Source organism: Thermobia domestica, chromosome 10 (genome assembly GCF_964235325.1).
Source record: "Thermobia domestica chromosome 10, izTheDome1.hap1.1, whole genome shotgun sequence".
Classification (NCBI taxonomy): Eukaryota; Metazoa; Arthropoda; class Insecta; order Zygentoma; family Lepismatidae; genus Thermobia; species Thermobia domestica.
In genome coordinates this window covers 219697414-219717697 of record NC_137463.1, presented here as the reverse complement: position 1 = coordinate 219717697, position 20284 = coordinate 219697414, and the positions used below count along the sequence as shown (strand labels likewise).

General features: G+C 39.8%; 1 protein-coding gene across 1 annotated transcript in view; it reads right to left on the bottom strand.

The window, feature by feature from the left end:
• Positions 1 to 210: 210 nt before the first annotated feature.
• The window catches only part of LOC145662179 (uncharacterized), a 369228-nt gene continuing 349154 nt past the window's right edge, over positions 211 to 20284 (bottom strand). Inside the window, exon 3 of the mRNA XM_081727512.1 lies at positions 211 to 853. Within this exon, the coding sequence (XP_081583638.1) occupies positions 785 to 853 (69 nt within the window). The 3' untranslated portion in view covers positions 211 to 784. The remainder of the gene's footprint in view (positions 854 to 20284) is intronic.

Here is a 20284-nt window from a genome sequence, read left to right as displayed (position 1 = left end):
GGTATTTTAAGTTGTCCTGAGTAGATACTTATTTATGTAACTACCTCCCAACACTCCCCATTACCTTAAACATCTTGTGAGGTTAAAGTTTGAGTGAGATTTTATCAAAATGTCCATCTCTGTGAATATAGCATTCAGATAATGCGAATTTATTGTATTACAACATACCAAATAACGGAAGCACAACTGAAAATATTATACGCTTTATTACTTTTTAAATACATTTTGTAATATTAAGTTTAAAATTCCAGAAAAATAAGCACCTCTAACATCTAAGACAAGAAATCATAAGACAACATTTTTTTAAAAGAAGTAAATCAAGTACTACATTAAATCCAGAAGAACATCGAAGATTTTGAAGGGAAGTTATCAGTTAAAACAATACATAACTATATATAATATCAATACATTAAGGAACTTGAATATTAGAATATATTTCAAACAAATAAACAAACAAAAACTTTTGAAAAAATGTTATTTTGTTCGTATTCGAAATATCCAGCACCAAAGTCAATCACCACGTACTATTTCTTTTGATTCAATGTCTTTAATGTCTCAAATGGTAACACGAAAAGTGCGACAAGTGCTTATCACACAGTTAACCAACCTTTTAGGTCACTACTCTTTTCTTTATCTTCAAACCAACGAAGAAAATGTTTTATTGCCTCTGCAAGAGTTTCACACATAATCAGTTCCTGGTTTATAGAATCAGTTCATTGTCCTTATTCACCACCACACTTCTTACATCCTTAGTAACAGTGATGTGTAGTCATACAATCGATGTCTATACTGGAAGACGGTTTCTGCAGTGTTCGAGAAATCCTCTTGCAAGTCGATCAATGTGTTTTCGAATCTGGAAAGAATAAGAAATTATATTCAACTTTTTTGAAACTAAAATGAAACATTCGTAGTATAGTACAGTAAAAACAAAGATGTAGCTTTACATACTGACAAGGGAACATCTTATATTGATAGTAACATTGCCCAATCAAACAATGCGCAATCGATAGAGGAGTGAAGAAAAGTGAGAAATCCAGTTTTACGGGCCGACACCCAGAAACACAGGAGATACAGAGGAGAGAAGGATCTAGATTCATGTGAAGATAGCAATGCAAAATATACACGGACACAGAAAGAACTTCAAAATGATTAAGGTAATCAAAATGGCATTTACACAACAGTGTACTAAGCAAACACTGTACCACAGACATTCTCAATAACATCATATGTAATGCAGTGTTGCCAACGGAGCACAAAATAAAGCTTTGTTAAATGGCATGGAACACAAATTATTACAAAACCAATAATGTGTGAGGTGATACAATATTACGTACATCAGAAAAGTGAGCCTATTAATCAATTGTCAATCCTAGCGCATGCATCATTTCAGTTTTGTGTTTTATGTTTGATACTATTCTGATTTTCAACTTGGGCAAAACTGCTTCGACACTGTGCTTCATCCCTTATTTTCGTACTTCAGTGATTATATTCTTGTTTGTGGTCTCATTTTGGTTTTTAACTAGTGCGAATCGTGTACTGTATGTACTCTTCTACATCCAAGATTCATATAGTCCTATCCTCAAACGTTGGCAACACTGTACACAAGACTTCACAGGTATGGTTCTATTCATAATTAGATTTGCTAGATATTATAATTTGCATTCCATGCCATTAAAAAAAACTTCATTTTGTGCTCCGTTGGCAACACTGCATTACATATGATGTTATTGAGAATGTCTATGGGTACAATATTTGCTTACTATACTGTTGTGTTAATGCCATTTTGATTATCTTAATCATTTTGAAGTTCTTTCTGTGTCAACTATCTTTTGCATTGCTATCTTCACATGATTCTAGATCCTTCTTTCCTCTGTATCTCCTGTGTTTCTGGGTGTCAGCCCGTTAAAATTTGGATTTCTCACTTTTCTTAACTCCTCTATCGATTGCGCATTGTTTGATTGGGTAATGCTACTATCAATATAAGGAAATACAAATATACAAATATACGGAATCCTCTTGCTTACTACAGAAATCAGCACGGAGCATACATTATCCATATGCTACATAGGCACTGCCCTTAGATCTTACATCATGCCGTTGCAGGATGTCTGATATCTAACAGTCTTCCTTATATTACATACATATATGCATGTTACATTCGTCACCTACACTATGTGATCAAAAGTATCCGGACACCTGGCTGAAAATGACTTACAAGTTCGTGACGCCCACCATCGGAACTGCTGGAATTCAATATGGTGTTGGCCCACTCCTAGCTTTGATGACAGCTTCCACTCTCGCAGGCATACTTTCAATCTGATGCTGGAAGGTTTCTTGGGAAATGGTAGCCCATTCTTCACGGAGTGCTGAACTGACGAGAGGTATCGATGTAGGTCAGTGAGGCCTGGCACGAAGTCGGCGTTTCAAAACATCCCAAAGGTGTTCTATAGGATCAAGTCAGGACTCTGTGCAGGCCAGTCCATTACAGGGATGTTATGGTCGTGTAACCACTCCACCACAGGCCGTGCAGTATGAACAGGTGCTCGATCGTGTTGAAAGATGCAATCGCCATCGCCGAATTGCTCTTCAACAGTAGGAAGAAAGAATGTGCTTAGAACATCAATGTAGGCCTGTGCTGTGAGAGTGCCACGCAAAACAACAAGAGGTGCAAGCCTCCTCCAAGAAAAACACGACCACACCATTACACTACCACCTCCGAATTTTATTGTTGGTACTACACACTATAACAGATGACGTTCACCGGGCATTCACCATACCCACACCCTGTCATCGGATCGCCACATTGTGTACCGTGATTCGTCACTCCACACAATGTTTTTCCACTGTTCAATCGTCCAATGTTTACTCTCCTTACACCAATCGTGGCGTCGTTTGGCATTTACCTGCGTGATGTTGGCTTATGAGCAGCCGCTCTACCATGAAATCCAAGTTTTCTCACCTTACGCCTAACTCATAGTACTTGGAGTGGATCCTGATGCAGTTTGAAATGCCTGTGTGATGGTCTGGATAGATATCTGCCTATTACACTTTACGACCCTCTTCAACTGTCGGCGGTCTCTGTCAGTCAACAGACGAGGTCGGCCTGTACGCATTTGTGCTGTACGTGTTCCTTCACGTTTCCACTTCACTATCACATCAGACACAGTGGAGCTAGAGATGTTTAGGAGTGTGGAAATCTCGCATACAGACTTCTGACACAAGTGACACCCAATCACCTGACCACGTTCGAAGTCCGTGAGTTCCGCGGAGCGCCCCATTCTGCTTTCTCACGATGTCTAATGACTACTGAGGTCGCTGATAATGAGTACCTGGCAGCACAATGCACCTAATATGAAAAACGTATGTTTTTGTGGGTGTCCGGATACTTTTGATCACATGGTGTATATGTTATATACGTTCATTTGTATATGGAATCCTGACTGCCTGTATTGTTTCATACGAAAGTACGTATAGATGGAACACTTATACAGAAAGTATTATAAAACATGCGTTTTCAGTTATACGTTTGCTGTACGTTACGTCCAAAAAATACAGGATGTACAAATTTAACATACGATTTTATGTACGCCAGGTACAATTTTTTCTCAATGCAGATAAACATGCAAAGAACAGTAGGGTATTTCTGAATACAATATTAATGCGTTTTGGGATCTTCGGAAAGTATTTCGTGAAAAAAGATGAACATTACAGACCAAAAGGGCTAAAAGTCATTACGATATATGAAAATTCTCATCTGCACTATCTTCCTGGTCTATATCATGAAAACACCTTCCTTGCCTGTCAGTACATAAGGGAAAACAGTATGAACTTTGTGATTAAAAGATGGCGTTTGATACATAGGTCCTGTGGACCATCCGGAACATTTTGAGAAGTGGAGGCATCCGCTCCAGATCTGCAGCGGGAGGGGAGTATAGGCGTTTTTAAATTTTTACTATATTGATTTTTTTTAAAAAAAATCTAGAATCTGTGTTGTTCTTTCATAAATTTATGTTGCAATTCACTCAACAGGTATAGGTGAAGTGTATCAAGTGTACCGAGACAGGTGGTTAAATCTTGGGTCCCTAAGTTCGTAAACATACTTTTCTCCCAGGGAGAGGAGTAAAAGTGTAAACCGAGAGAGGGATTACATTTTCGCCCTTGTATTTTCCTTTCACTCTTAGGTTCCAAAATGGGCTTGACTACCATAACCCCACGTCCACGCAGTTGTAGAGGGTTGGTAGGATCATCCTTACATGAGAAATCTTACCTTTTCGTTCAGAATATATTATAAACTGAAAAAATCCGAGCTCCGCATATCATGCATACCACATTAATATACCATTGTTATCTTACTTCAAGAATTTCTTTAAACAAACTATACGTCAGTAGAAGTACAAACATTTTTTTCATGGCTACTAAACACAATTACCACTGCGTGCTCAGAGTCCAGTATACATAAGATTTTGTTCTTTTATATTCGCTGTGCCGTAGACGACCTTTCTTGCAGACGCATGTGATGAGCTGAGCGTACTCCGAAATTAAAGGTAGTGTGGTCAACACTGTCTTCCAGCCCTTAGGTGACGTTTCCTAACCTCACTCAAAAGGGGTTAGAATGTGCTGGACAGGCACGAGGATTTCAGCCCATATTTGTTCCTTTAAACATGCCCTCGTGGTGTAGAGAAACAAGGGGTGTAAGGTTGGTGGTATTTGTTCCATTGCTCTTCATTTCTTCGTAAATAAATATTGCCTTGAGTGATTGATAGATGTGTTCTTTGATGACTTGTCATCTTTGGCTCTAACAATCATGTTTAGCATAGTTTGGCTCAGAATTTTGGCAGGGATGGCTGCTATCACCTTTTGGATGCTGTCCTTCAGTTCATTAATAGTAGCGGGCTTTGTGATATACAGCTTCTCCTTTAGATAACCCCACAGGAAATAGTTCGGTGGAGTTAGATCGGGTGGATCTGAACTGCTAATGGATATCACTGAATCTTAAGATAAAATGTCCCGGGACATGCTGTCGAAGAGTTGTCATTAACATAAGTGCAGTATGACTGGTAGCACCATCCTGGATGATCCACATGCCTCTTAGGCCAAGCCGTCCCATTTCGGGAATGAAAAATGTTTATAATATTGTGTTGTACCACTTAACGGTGACTATGATGGTGTCATTATGTTCGTTCTAGAAAATAGGGACCTATCACACAGGCATGACTCACTGCACACTATACAGTAATCTTGGCACTAAGCAATGGCGTTTCATGCAACAGTTGTACATTTTGTTTAATCCAGAATTGACAGTTTTGTTTATTTACATAAGCACTGAGGTGGAAATGAGCATCGAGGGACCGATAAGATTGCGCAAAGTAATCACCTTCAGTGATTAGCCAATCACAGAATGTGTTCGTTAAACCTTATCTTAGTCGTCTTGGTCGAACAATTTATGCACCACCTGTAGCTTGTATGGATACAGTTGTAAGTCCTTTTTAAGGATTCGCCACACACTGGTTGACACAATATGCACTTCACGACACAATGGCCAAGTTAACTTGTTTGGACTTTGGTCCATGGCATTGGACACACGTTCAATGTTTTTTGCACTACGCGACAATCGAGGTCTCCCAGGGGACCGTTTTTTGTTCACGTTTGTGGTCTCACGAAAGTTGTGAACAGCACGTGGTATGACCTTTCGAATAGTGCTATGGTACACTCATGTCCAAAATTATACTATGTGAAAAGTATATTTTATAATTAAAAGATTTATAAACAAGAAAATTAGAAAGAGTAAAACAAAATGTTGCTAAATGGACAAGAAAGTTCTATTTTCGTTTTATTGTTCTTGTTTACTGTTCTTTTGACATGAAATATGCCATATACCTGTCTTTGCCGATTATGCACATACTAACATTATAAGAAATACCGGGAGAATTCGTTACTAAATTATATTCCTACAATAACATATTTATAGGCATGCGACAATAATTTTGGACATGAGTGTACCTGTTTCTTAAAATGATAGAAATGGCGCGCCGTTGTGCTGTTATGATTAAGTTTCTCCTACTGAAGAACGTCTCCACGACGTACGAAATTTCAACGGCCGTCCACATCACGATTCCTTGCAAGAATGAAAGAAACATTAACTCCCATCATTACACCTTCTGTGAAGCTATTTGAAAAACATGTATGACTGTTATTACTCGCAGTATTCAAAATGTCCCATCAGTATGACCCACACAAGTCCTACAGCTGTTCTGTATTGAAAGTTTTTAACTGTCGTTTCAATTTCGTGTAAATGAATTTCATTAACACACAGCGTTCTTATGATTCCATTCCCGTCAGCTGATAAGATGTTTGCCGTGGTCACACTTGGGTCTGTCTAATGAAAGTGTAATAATAAAAATACAGAAGATTCTCTACTTTTGGTTTTAAAAAAATAAAGCAATTTACCTCCACACCTCCACAGCAATTTATCTAACTAACTAACTCTATGGCCTATGGAACCCGGAGGTTCAATGCCGCGTTCACAAAAGCTCTCCACTGACTTCTATCCTTAGCTAACTGCATCCAGTTTCTACTTTGTATTCCAATCTCTGCGAGATCTATGTTAATATTGTCCTCCCATCTGCGCCTAGGTCTTCCTAATGGTCGTTTTCCGATTGGTCTTCCAGTCAAGACTTTGAAAGCGTTTCTACTTTCTTCCATTCTAGCTACATGACCCTCCCACCTAAGCCTCCTAGACTTGACGGCCATAACAATGTTGGGTAAACCATATAAATTATGTAGTTCCTCGTTATGAAGTTTCGCCATTCCCCATTCCCATTCCTCTTAGGTCCGAATATTCGTCTCAGGATCTTGTTCTCAAATACTTTCGGTCTATGTTCTTCCCTCAGAGTAAGTGACCATGTTTCGCAACCATACAGAACAATAGGCATGATTATCGTTTTGTATATTTTGAGCTTCAAATTCTTCGACAGAATTCGCGACAACAAGAGATCTTGAACAGAACAGCAATTTATCTACATCTTTAATTAAATTGATGTGATTAAAATACCTAGCTTGAAGTCGATACTAACTATCTTCCAAAAGCCATCCCAAACAAATCAGACGTTTCCCCAACCCTGCAAACTTTTATTGTCGCGAGTATTGGTGTAACTAGAATATTTTGTTAAGGAAAGCAATGGTCCCTTAGTACTGAAAATTGAAAGAACCTGTCAACGACCACAGTTTCATTCTGTGGTCCATTGATTTGCTATGGAATCCTGGTTCCTCTGACTTCTAATTACATAATATTATCGGGGGCACGGTGGCTCAGTGGTAGAGCGTTCACCTCTGGTGCTTGGGGTCCCGGGTTCGATCCCAGCCCCCGCCAAGTGAACTTTGTGGTGGACAAACACCGTGCTCGTGGGTTTTCTCGGGGTACTCCCGTTTCCTCCCACTTTATTCATTCCACCATTTCACTCATCTCTCATCATCACCGTCTCCTTTAACCTAACCGGCATAACCGTGGGACGTAAAACTCAAAGATTTCATTTCATTTTACATAATATCGCATGAGTGTTCGACAAATTCTTCACCTATTTGTAGACTTCGGTAAAGAAGAAATAACACCGAGTTCTATTCTCCGATAACAGATGGCAGCAGTGAGAACTTAAATTGCATGTTCACTCTGGTCTGTAATGAAAGAACTGTACGCTGCACAATCTCGTTGAAATAAATCACAAGACCAACCAACTAACTAACTCTATAGCCTGTGGAATCCGTATGTTCAATGCTGCGTTCACAAAAGCTAGTCATTAACATCTATGACAAGACTACGTACTTAGTTTATACATAGAAATTTGCAGCAAAGTATTCCATGATATTATGTGCATTTTACGTCATATACCGATATTTTTATCAAGAAAAGAAAAATATTTTCCAATACTAAATTTTCATAATCTATAGATTCCAATTTACTTGTAACTGTCTAAAACAGTGATTGTACGGGATAAGAGTTGCCTGGGTCACTTGGGTCGAAGCGGGCACCCAGATTGTTTTTGGAAGCTACCCAAATTTTACTTTTCTGGGGGTGGGGTCCAATTCGTCTATGTAGTATTATTCTGCACCCAAAAAGACGGTAAGTTTGTTAATTACTGCCACCTATATTCTTAGAAAATCTGGTAGTACTAGATTATGTTTAGAAGAGAAAGAATACAGATGGTCCAGCGGCGTATTTACGATTTTGTTTCGGGGGGGGGGGCTTTACTAACTTTCAGGGGGGCTTTGCCTGAAAATGTGAAAATTCTGCAAGATATTTCATATACTTTACTATAGTAAGTAAGATTTCGGGGAGGGCTTAAACCCGGAAGCCCCCCTAAATACGCCACTGAGATGGTCTTATATCTGGTCTGACATGGAATGGCATTGCCGTTGTCACTATGTTAACAACATTACACTCGGTCAAAAAAGTGCAAAAGCTTTTTCAGCCCAGCTATCATGAGTAACGTTTTCGTGGGTTTTCCTCATTCACACCAGGCAAATGCCGGGATGATAACTAACATACAGTTTCCAGGAAGCTTTTTTTCCCTTCCCAACCCTTTCTTCCTTCCCTTTCCTCGGGTAGTGTGATCGCCGAGGGACGTCATCCCTCATACGAGGGTGGGGTGAAAAGTTCTCGGCCTGACCCAGAGATGGCACTCCAATAAGCAAAACTTTATTGTTCTTGCCTGGGGGCGCTTTTCGGTTGTTCGTATAACAAGTGTCAATTTGTTCTCTTAAGTAGTTTGTGTTCAGGCATTGTTGCAGGTAGACATCTTGCGTGTTAGTCGTGAAAATGGATAAACTTGAATATCGTGCGGTAATCATTTTTTTTTTTTCGTTTTCGATGGATTAACCCCTACGGAAATTCATCCGAAATAGACAAAAGTTTACGGGGACTCTGCTCCTTCTATGTCAACCGTTAAAAAGTGGGCAGCTGAATTTAAACGTGGTCGCACATCTCTCGAAGATGACCCACGTGAAGGAAGAGCGAAAACTGCAACCACACCGAAAACAATCGAACAAGTGCATGATATCGTGTTGGACGACAGGCGAGTGAAGGTGAGTGAAATAGCTGAGAGTGTGGGGATAACGGAGGAACTGGTGCGAAACATTTTGCATAAAGAACTAGGGATGCGAAAGCTCTGCGCAAGATGGATTCCGCATTTGCTGACTGCCGACCAAAAACAAATGCGAAAGTGACTTTCGCAGCAATCTTTGGACCGATTCAAATGTGATCCCACCGATTTTTGACAATCGATGAGACGTGGGTTCACCACTACACGCCAGAAATGAAACAACAGTCGAAGCAGTGGGTGGAAGCCGGTGGTGCAGCGCCGAAGAAAGCGAAGATGATCCTATCGGCCGGAAAGGTCATGGCCAGTGAGTTTTGGGATGCGACAGGGATCCTGTTAATTGATTACCTTGCAAAAGGGAGAACAACTACAGGCGAATATTACTCCACCTTTCTTGACCAGCTGGATGCCAAAATTCGCGAGAAGAGGCCTGGCTTGAAGAGAAGAAAAACATCTTTCACGAGGACAACGCACCTGTGCACAAGGGTGCGTTGGCGATGGGAAAACTGCGGGATTTGGGGTACGATTTGCTCGACCATCCCCCATATTCTTCTGATTTGGCACCATCGGACTTCTATCTGTTCCAAAACTTGAAGAAATTTCTTTCTGGGCAGCGCTTCACATCGAATGAAGAAGTTGAGAGGGTCGTGGATGACTATATTCACAACCATCCAGACTCTCATTTCTGGGAAGGAGTACTGATGTTGGCGAAACGCTGAATCAAGTGTATTGAAGTTAAGGGAGATTATGTCGAAAAATACAATCATTTTTGAACTAAAATTCGCAATCTTTCATTGTCAGGCCGAGAACTTTTCACCCCGCCCTTACGTGATGGGCTAACATGGTCTTAGATGCTGATAGCCCAGAAAACTAATTCCTAATTCTAACTATGTTAACACATTTTATACTGTTTTTAGGATTTAATAGTGTGTTTTGGCCAAAGAAAAGAAACATTCGGTGTATTATTCTATGGAGTCTAACTCTGGAGACACATAAGTCATTGTTTCGTATGTTCGTTTTCCCTGGAAGATACCGGGCCTTTTACTTTGTATTGTTTATGTAGCCAGAGCGTTCAAATAATGAATACTTCATACGCAATGCTCTTCTTCATACATTCAATGATTAAAGACTAACAATTATGTAATAATAATACAAGTGAGTTTATTTACAGATCGTGAAATTAAGGTAGAGTTCCAAATCATGCGAATTATTAGGACCACGGAAGCTGTGAGGTGCAGGTAGCCAGAGCCGAAACCAAGGTTACCAAGAACACCAACACAAATAACTTAAGTAAAAAAGGTGGAGTGGCTGGGAATATTCAAAATAACAGAGAAAATTTACATAAAATGCAAATTACCAACATCTGAAGAAGTACTTCCCTTCTTGGAGATGAGGGTGCTCTCCTGTGAAGGCCGCCACTGCCACAAGTAAATCGGTAGAGCATAAAATTTTTAGTTATTGAGAACAACAGATCTCAGGGTTATCTGCTCAACAGTCATGGCCAGGATGCTACTATAGTGAGTTGTTTAGAAATACCAAATGGGTTAAATTTTTTTTTTTTACTTTAAGTAACAGGTAGCAGCCTGTTACTAAAAACTCACTATACTCATGACTGATAGTTTGGTTCTCTTGGCATAATATTCTCTCTGGGCCTCATTCAGAGAGCTGGTCAGACATACACACCACAAGGGAAAATGCTTCCTTGTCTCACACTCCTGAAACAGAACATTTTCATTAGCAGTAGGTACTCACCCTGCAGCAAATTGACTTCAACACAAATTCTGATTAGAGATGGCGGTTTATTTCCAAGATAATGAAACATCAAGATGATTATGGATGTTGATGATAACACTCCAATACACTGATACTAAAACTTCTTATGTAGTGCACTACTAACACACTGACACTATGATATATCTTGATATATATATACACAAACACTTGTTTCACTATATTAGAAAATAAAAGGAGGGAGGACGAAAACTTATTATTTAAGGTCTGGTTGACCTTAGAAAAATTAAAAGAACATTTATACAAATTTCTTTACTCCTCAGTTGATGAGTTCATTGTCTCTGTCAGTCTCAGAGAGGAGAAAATATTATCACACAAAAATATCAATTTAGGCAACACGTTAAATGAAGATAAAAAAAAGTTAAATTGATCATATATTTTGTATGTTCACTGCACTGTTCCTGTAGCTGATTAATCGTTCACGTACACAGTTCTAGCAAAAAGTCACCATGTCCTTCCACATTCCCATTTCACTGTAGGGGGTGAATGTTCCTGTTAAATGTTTAATAGGCTGGACGATGAATTCTCTGGATGCGGACAGGTGGTATGTCCATGAAAGCAAGCATTACAAATGCTTGGAACCTTGTTCAGAAAGTCCAAGGAAGGCACTGTGTTTGTGACGTTACAGGCCTTAAAATATCTCAACTGAGAGATATTACTTTTACGTTTTCACTGTCATACTGGACGTGTAAATGTTTTCCCATACTATAGGTGGGTATTAGACACGATGTCTACTTTTAGTTCTTCTCCTACAAGTTTTCAGTTTAAAAAAAAATAATAATTATTAAACGTAACTCTCCATTATAAATTGCAGTTAACTTGTATGACTAAGTTTCCACTGCTTAGGTAAGTGCACTGTTCAACACATTCTTTAATTCACACTCAATAGTGATTAGTATAGACAAAGTTTATCACTCACACGCGTTCCGAATACACCAAATGATGTATTTCAACAGGAATATCCACGGGGACCGAAAATGTTCTCACGTTCCTGGGATATCACTAACCGTTAAGCAAAGAAGTAGAGATGACTTCTTTACTATGATTGTACGTGTTTCCACTTCCAGATCAGAGAATGAACTTTCCTTGTTCACCACCAAAAAACAAGTATATCTCCCGCACAAAAACCAAGAAAGGAAGAAACTCGCTTCCTTTCGAGTCTGTAACAAAAGGTTTTGTGCCTGAGGCGAGCTTCCGGGTGGCCCTTTCTGCAAATACCACCAGTTCAGCCGCTTCTTGTGGCAGATTGTTCCTGCACCCTTTGACAGGTGCTGCTTTACTTAAAATGACGGCCAACTTGGAACCTTCTGCTCCCAGCAGAAGTCTATGAGAGTTATTTAAAACAATATAATTATCTACACTTATAACAACACTATGAATAGGAAAATTACATGTTATAATACACTGAAATAAAGTTAAATATACATAGAATATATTGATATATTAGACATAAACTGTCATCTCCCCAGTAACAGAAATAAGCCCAATTTCCTGCGGCTGTCCTTCAAGTTGTCTGCTACTAATGGCATCCATGTTTGTATGGAGTGGGAGTGAGGAAACATCTTTGTTAGTATTTAATTTAGACAATTACAAGATCCAAATGTCTTGTGCGGATGAGATACACGTTGATAAAATTAATCAGGAATTTTGTACGGTATTTCCAAGAACGATTGAGCGTAATACGTTAATATTAATATTTTACATGAAAAGTAAGTCAAAATAGAGTAAAACATTTTAAACTGGCTATGCATCTTGGGAAAAAAACTAGGTCCGTTCGCTGACGTTATCGGTCCTTGGTAAAGAGGGGGGCGGAAGAGACGCTAGAGCTTGCTGCACACAAAATCACACCTATAGAAATCCAAAAACTCACATGTTGACGCTAAAAATTTTACAACTTTTTACACAATAGCAGTTGTGCGTCTATACCCACTGTTTCCAAATCAGTGTCTATTCACTAAGGAAGGGCGTAGGATCCCTCCTGTGTATAATGAGTCTTATTTAGTTCCTCATCTAGTGATTTCTTGAAGTGGTGAGTCGTGAGGACCTCACATATAGAAGTCTAGGCGACAAGAAGTCGTGAGAGACACAGAGAAAAAAAATCCTCTGTCAGCGCTAGCTCCGTCTTCCATGGTACGAAAACTCAATGCATGATTCCTATAGAATATGCTTATTTCTTCCATTAATTTGTCCATCGTAGAGTATTTTATATCATTCTCCCTTCATCCCCATGTATGCTATACATTAAGCAATGACCCAGTAATTAGATGCAAGCGGTAAAGTACAATATAATTAGCCTATAAAGGAAATAAACATAAATGAATAAATACAATATAATACAATATTGTATTAATATTTCCGTACTACGCTCAGTGTTTTACACAATTTACTCATAATACCTAGATAATATTCAATAAATATGCTAATATTTAAGCAATTAATTGTATCGAAAAATGATCTTATTTACATATAGATATGTAAATGTGCCCCTCATCTGCATTTTGATATGCAGATGATGGAGAAGGGCATTGGCCTTCTACAGTATTTCCCCCCTATGATTCTAGGTGCTGTACTTGCTAGTACAGGACGTAGATCATAAAGAGGGCACATTTTTTGTTCTTGAAAAAAAAATAATCCCACAAACAGTGAAAAGAAAAAAACAAAACATACAAGGTAAATTAAAAGTAAACACAATACACAGCAATACCAATAAACAAAGCTAAATATAGAGAATTCAGGATTCCCTAACTTTACATAAACCTGAATCAACATAAATTCTCCTACATATACAAATACACTAATACACTAGTTCACTAAAATACACAATAGCACTAACACTATTTACACATGTGTCAAGTCCGGGGTTCGATGCATCAATGTGTGATACTATTGCATCGGTATTTTTTCTTCTTCTTCGGTAGGTGGAACAACGGATGGAGAACTTCTGAGTTTTCATGCTGGAGCATCTTTAATACTGGCAGTAGCCAATGAAGGAACGCAGTTCCTTTACGTTCCGGGGTGTTCTGAAAACCAACACCGACTTCACTTTCTCCGGATCTTTACCGATACCGGATTGAGAAAGATGAAAACCAAGTAGGTTAAGCTTTTCCTTGCGAAATTGCATTTTTTCAGCCTGAGAGTTAGGCCGCCCGCAGTGAGTAAACCCAACACTCTGTCGAGGTGTACAATATGATCATTGAAGCTCCTGTCGGCCAAAATTAGATCATCAACATATGCGCCGCAGTACTCTCTAGCTTCAGATCCTATCAGCATATCTAAAGCTCTGACGCAAGAAGCAAGGCTTTGTTTCGTCCCAAACGGAAGTTTCTGAAAGACATAAGATATGCCTTCATGTAGGAATCCTAAGTATTTTTGGTCGCTTTCCTTAACTTTGATTTGTAAAAACATTTCGGTTGCATCGACGCAGCTAAACCAAGAATTATCGCAAATGTCCTGGAGAACTGATAGGGGTGGCATTGGTCTGTCAGAAAGATCACCAGATATTTTGGCCAGAGATCGGCCATCGATACAGACTCGAATACGTCCGTCACTCTTCGGTGTCACTACCAGAGGATTAATATACGCTGTAGGCTGTTTCTTAATCACACCCCATGCTTCCCATCTCGAAATTTCATTGGATACTAAGTTTCTAAATCTCTTAGGGTAAGGATAGAGTTTTGTCTTGATTGGACGTTCGTCCGTTACTCCAATCTCATGCTCGTAGTTAGCTATGCAACCTGGCTTGACATCAAAAAGTGCTTCATGCTTGAGAAGCACAGCTTTCAAACTCTCTCTTTGGGAGGCTGAGAGATCTGAGTAGTTCGATACAAACTCCTCTATCTCTGAAATGGAGGCGCGAGTTTTCACTTTCATCCACTCTTCTGGTGGGAATACGTGAACTGCCATTTCTTGGGCACTTGGGAATCTTCCATCGTCCAAGTTTGGGGCACGAGCTGCCTTATCTCTGCAGGTCTTAGGCTCATTCTGTGCACTAACCCGTATGGCCTTCCGTCTTTCGTCTGACGGGGAAAAATTACACTCAAAATTATCTACCTCATCCATAATACTAAATGGTTTTTGGCACTCTCCATTTAACTCCAAACAACGAACTACTAGATCCTCAGTCTCGCAATCTACTGATCTAAATGCAACTTCTACATCATGAGGATGTTTGAGATGTAGAAGGCCGGTGTCATAGTCTAACACGGCACGAGATTCGGTAAAAAAGTTGGATCCTAAAATCAAAGATCTGTTCAGACCTGAAATTATAATACCTAGAGTATGAAATTCCTTCCCTTGTATCTCAATGACTAACAGGGTTTGGCCAATGATCGTCGCTGATTTACTACCAAAAGCGGACGTTACCCGTATATTCTTCGCACTCAGAAATGCGGGTGGGGGGTGGCTATTTGAGACGGTGTCCCAAATTTCTTTTGAAATTGCAGAGCAAGTAGCTCCAGTGTCCAATAAACAATTTACGTCTTTTCCAAACAAACACACTTGTATCTCTGGTAGTGAGATGACGTTATTAGCAGGTAATGCATCATTACATGAGTCAAACAAATTCTTAAATATGCCATTCACTTCTTCATAGATTTCCCTATCTAGATCAATATGTTCTCCGTTCCTACTAAGTAAGGTTAATTTATTTTCAAACATGCCTTCATTGCAATGCTTCTTTGATTTTATCTCTAAACATAAATTACAATTTTCTTCTTCTTTTTCTTCTTCATTTACAAAAATTTCTTTCACTGCGGTTTCGCAAGAGTTATCATCATGTTTATTTTCTACGTTATCTTCAAAATGTCGCACATACTTGGAATGTAATTTTGCCAACTCGGTTGGACAAGTTCTCACCGTGTCCTTCCTATCGCTGTCACAAGTATATGCGGCCAATCCTCATTCCCTTGAAGAAGGAGATGAGGATTGGTTACTCCTGGTATTGTTTGTATTCTGAGTGGGAGGAGGGGGCGCACGGTCATAGCGTTCGAGAAGTTGTATTTCCTCCTCTTCTCGATGGAAGGAATTCCCTTGCTGTCTATCCGCACTGCGCATTCCGCCCCTCCTACTGCGGGCTACACGACCGTTGTTGTGTCTACGTCTCTGGTGAGGACGCTGGTTATCTCGTGTTCTGTTTTTCTTACGAGCCACGTGCTTACCGCTAAGGCCTGAGGGGTTATTATCCTCTGCGTCTATGCTCACCTGGAGCATGTTGACCCCTTTCCTCGGGTTCTGTTGATAGAACTGGTCTCGATTAGTCATCGACGACTGCAGTTCTTGGACCAAATTCAAAAGTTCAGCAATGGTTTTGGGGCGAGACGAGACTATTGCCCTAAATAGCCAATTGGGAAAATGCCGTGGGAGTACCTTCAATAACGTCGCATCTGACATGCGTGGCTCCAAAATGCTGTTTTTGTGCAGCAAATCCAACAGATATTCTGCAGGGGATTTGTTCACTCTACTGTCAAAGTGGGAAGTTAAAATGTTAGCTCTTAAGTTAGCCAACCGCTCTTCACTTAGGTAGCATTTCCTAAATTCACACACGAAATCTTCATAAGTTTGAATTTTGCTTCGGTTCACCTGGAACCATTGGTAACATGTGTTCCGGACAGCTCGAGGAATGAAGCTTAGTCTCATCTCGTCCGGTACCCCAGTGACCTCGAAGTACCGGTCGAGATCTTGAAGAAAATTATAGGTCTCGGTTTCCGTCTCGTTGCCCATATACACAGGTAGAGTCACATCTCTGTGTATGAGACCTAATGCAGTAGCGATATTTTGTCTCGTCTCATGATTACATGAGCGAGACGTTGATGGAACAGGGTCTGTCTCGTGGGCTGTAGCGAGGTTCCCAGGTTGAGAACCGAGCAAGTCGCGACTCGAGGTGTTGTTCGGTGATGGAGGACGTTCTTGGGTAGCGGAGACAGAGATGTTCGCGAGTCTCCCCTCGATCACCTCGCTCGTCTACTTCTGTATGGAGTTCTTCCATTCCTCCATCTTCTTTTCTAGTTGTGTGCATACATCCTGTACGGTATCTTGCATCTGCTGGATGCTACCGTTACACTCAGATCGAATTTCCTCAAGTGGCGTCTCCTGCTCGATTTCCCCCCTGAGCCTGGCTAGTTGGGAAGCGAAATTCACTTCCACTCTCCTGACCTGATTATTAAGTTGTATAGTGGTCTGTTCGACACGAGACGAGACCTGTTGTATACTTTCAGAAAGATCTGTGTAATTTTCCTCTAGTTGTCTGGCTACACTTGTCGCATTTTCCTGTACCTCGTCTAGCCTACTTGATGTTTCGGCTACACGAGTGGACAGTTCTTCACGTGTACTATTAATCTCCCCCCTTAACTCAGCGGTGGTGAGCTCCAACCGCTCAGTTAGCTGCCGCTCACTCTGCTCAAGTCTTGAACTCACGGACTCCAACTGGAGTTCAAGACGAGCGTTGCTTGACTCTATAGTCTGTTCTAGCCTATGAGAGCTTTCCTCAAATTTCCTTTCAAGTTTTCTTTCTAAACTATTTGAATTTTCTACCATTTTATTCTCTAAACTTGTCGCATTTTCTTTAAGCTTTAAGTCTAAATCTTCCTTTAGTTTCCGCTGGCCCTCCAAAACTTCGCTTAGGATGGCTGCTAAATTTAGGCTACCAATGTTTTCCAAAATTATACCTTCATTTACGGCGGGGCTAACAATATGTTCCGGAGTTTCAGTAGTTTCGTCCCTTTCCTCCCGCAACGGCACTTCCGGTTCCCTACCGGCGACTGGCGGAACTGTTTCCACCCCGTCAGCGTCTCCCACTACGCTGTCCGTGCGCTCATTAGCGCTCTGTGCTACAACACTACTCTCTTCTGAGAACTCGTCAGCTCTCTGAGCGAAATCTTCATTAACGAACTGCTGGTCCATTTTGTCTAATTTTCGAGACTGTGCTCTTGTTACGACCATTTACAAAAAAAAAATAGTGTTACAAAAGGTTACTTCCCCCCTAAATTCAAGAGCCTGAATTCTCTAACACAATTGTAATATAGAACATTTAAACACAAACATAAATTCAAAACACAAGACACCGTCGTTCTTGGAAATTTCAGGGAAAACAACAAAAACATATACCGAAAAAGTTACTAAAATTGTACTCTGACCAGAGAGTATATGAAGTATACTCTATTGCCCTTAACACTGCTGTCGCCAAGTATCTTGGCGCAAGAGCGTGAAAATCGAGCCCTGAAGCTGGGTAGCCACAAAGTATGTGAGTGGCTAACACAGCACGTGAAGTTCAGCCCGATAGCTGGGGCGCCAAAAATTATTGTGAGGTGCAGGTAGCCAGAGCCGAAACCAAGGTTACCAAGAACACCAACACAAATAACTTAAGTAAAAAAGGTGGAGTGGCTGGGAATATTCAAAATAACAGAGAAAATTTACATAAAATGCAAATTACCAACATCTGAAGAAGTACTTCCCTTCTTGGAGATGAGGGTGCTCTCCTGTGAAGGCCGCCACTGCCACAAGTAAATCGGTAGAGCATAAAATTTTTAGTTATTGAGAACAACAGATCTCAGGGTTATCTGCTCAACAGTCATGGCCAGGATGCTACTATAGTGAGTTGTTTAGAAATACCAAATGGGTTAAAATTTTTTTTTTACTTTAAGTAACAGGTAGCAGCCTGTTACTAAAAACTCACTATACTCATGACTGATAGTTTGGTTCTCTTGGCATAATATTCTCTCTGGGCCTCATTCAGAGAGCTGGTCAGACATACACACCACAAGGGAAAATGCTTCCTTGTCTCACACTCCTGAAACAGAACATTTTCATTAGCAGTAGGTACTCACCCTGCAGCAAATTGACTTCAACACAAATTCTGATTAGAGATGGCGGTTTATTTCCAAGATAATGAAACATCAAGATGATTATGGATGTTGATGATAACACTCCAATACACTGATACTAAAACTTCTTATGTAGTGCACTACTAACACACTGACACTATGATATATCTTGATATATATATACACAAACACTTGTTTCACTATATTAGAAAATAAAAGGAGGGAGGACGAAAACTTATTATTTAAGGTCTGGTTGACCTTAGAAAAATTAACAGAACATTTATACAAATTTCTTTACTCCTCAGTTGATGAGTTCATTGTCTCTGTCAGTCTCAGAGAGGAGAAAATATTATCACACAAAAATATCAATTTAGGCAACACGTTAAATGAAGATAAAAAAAAATTAAATTGATCATATATTTTGTATGTTCACTGCACTGTTCCTGTAGCTGATTAATCGTTCACGTACACAGTTCTAGCAAAAAGTCACCATGTCCTTCCACATTCCCATTTCACTGTAGGGGGTGAATGTTCCTGTTAAATGTTTAATAGGCTGGACGATGAATTCTCTGGATGCGGACAGGTGGTATGTCCATGAAAGCAAGCATTACAAATGCTTGGAACCTTGTTCAGAAAGTTCAAGGAAGGCACTGTGTTTGTGACGTTACAGGCCTTAAAATATCTCAACTGAGAGATATTACTTTTACGTTTTCACTGTCATACTGGACGTGTAGATGTTTTCCCATACCATAGGTGGGTATTAGACACGATGTCTACTTTTAGTTCTTCTCCTACAAGTTTTCAGTTAAAAAAAATAATAATTATTAAACGTAACTCTCCATTATAAATTGCAGTTAACTTGTATGACTAAGTTTCCACTTCTTAGGTAAGTGCACTGTTCAACACATTCTTTAATTCACACTCAATAGTGATTAGTATAGACAAAGTTTATCACTCACACGAGTTCCGAATACACCAAATGATGTATTTCAAGAGGAATATCCACGGGGACCGAAAATGTCCTCACGTTTCTGGGATATCACTAACCGTTAAGCAAAGAAGTAGAGATGACTTCTTTACTATGATTGTACGTGTTTCCACTTCCAGATCAGAGAATGAACTTTCCTTGTTCACCACCAAAAAACAAGTATATCTCCCGCACAAAAACCAAGAAAGGAAGAAACTCGCTTCCTTTCGAGTCTGTAACAAAAGGTTTTGTGCCTGAGGCGAGCTTCCGGGTGGCCCTTTCTGCAAATACCACCAGTTCAGCCGCTTCTTGTGGCAGATTGTTCCTGCACCCTTTGACAGGTGCTGCTTTACTTAAAATGACGGCCAACTTGGAACCTTCTGCTCCCAGCAGAAGTCTATGAGAGTTATTTAAAACAATATAATTATCTACACTTATAACAACACTATGAATAGGAAAATTACATGTTATAATACACTGAAATAAAGTTAAATATACATAGAATATATTGATATATTAGACATAAACTGTCATCTCCCCAGTAACAGAAATAAGCCCAATTTCCTGCGGCTGTCCTTCAAGTTGTCTGCTACTAATGGCATCCATGTTTGTATGGA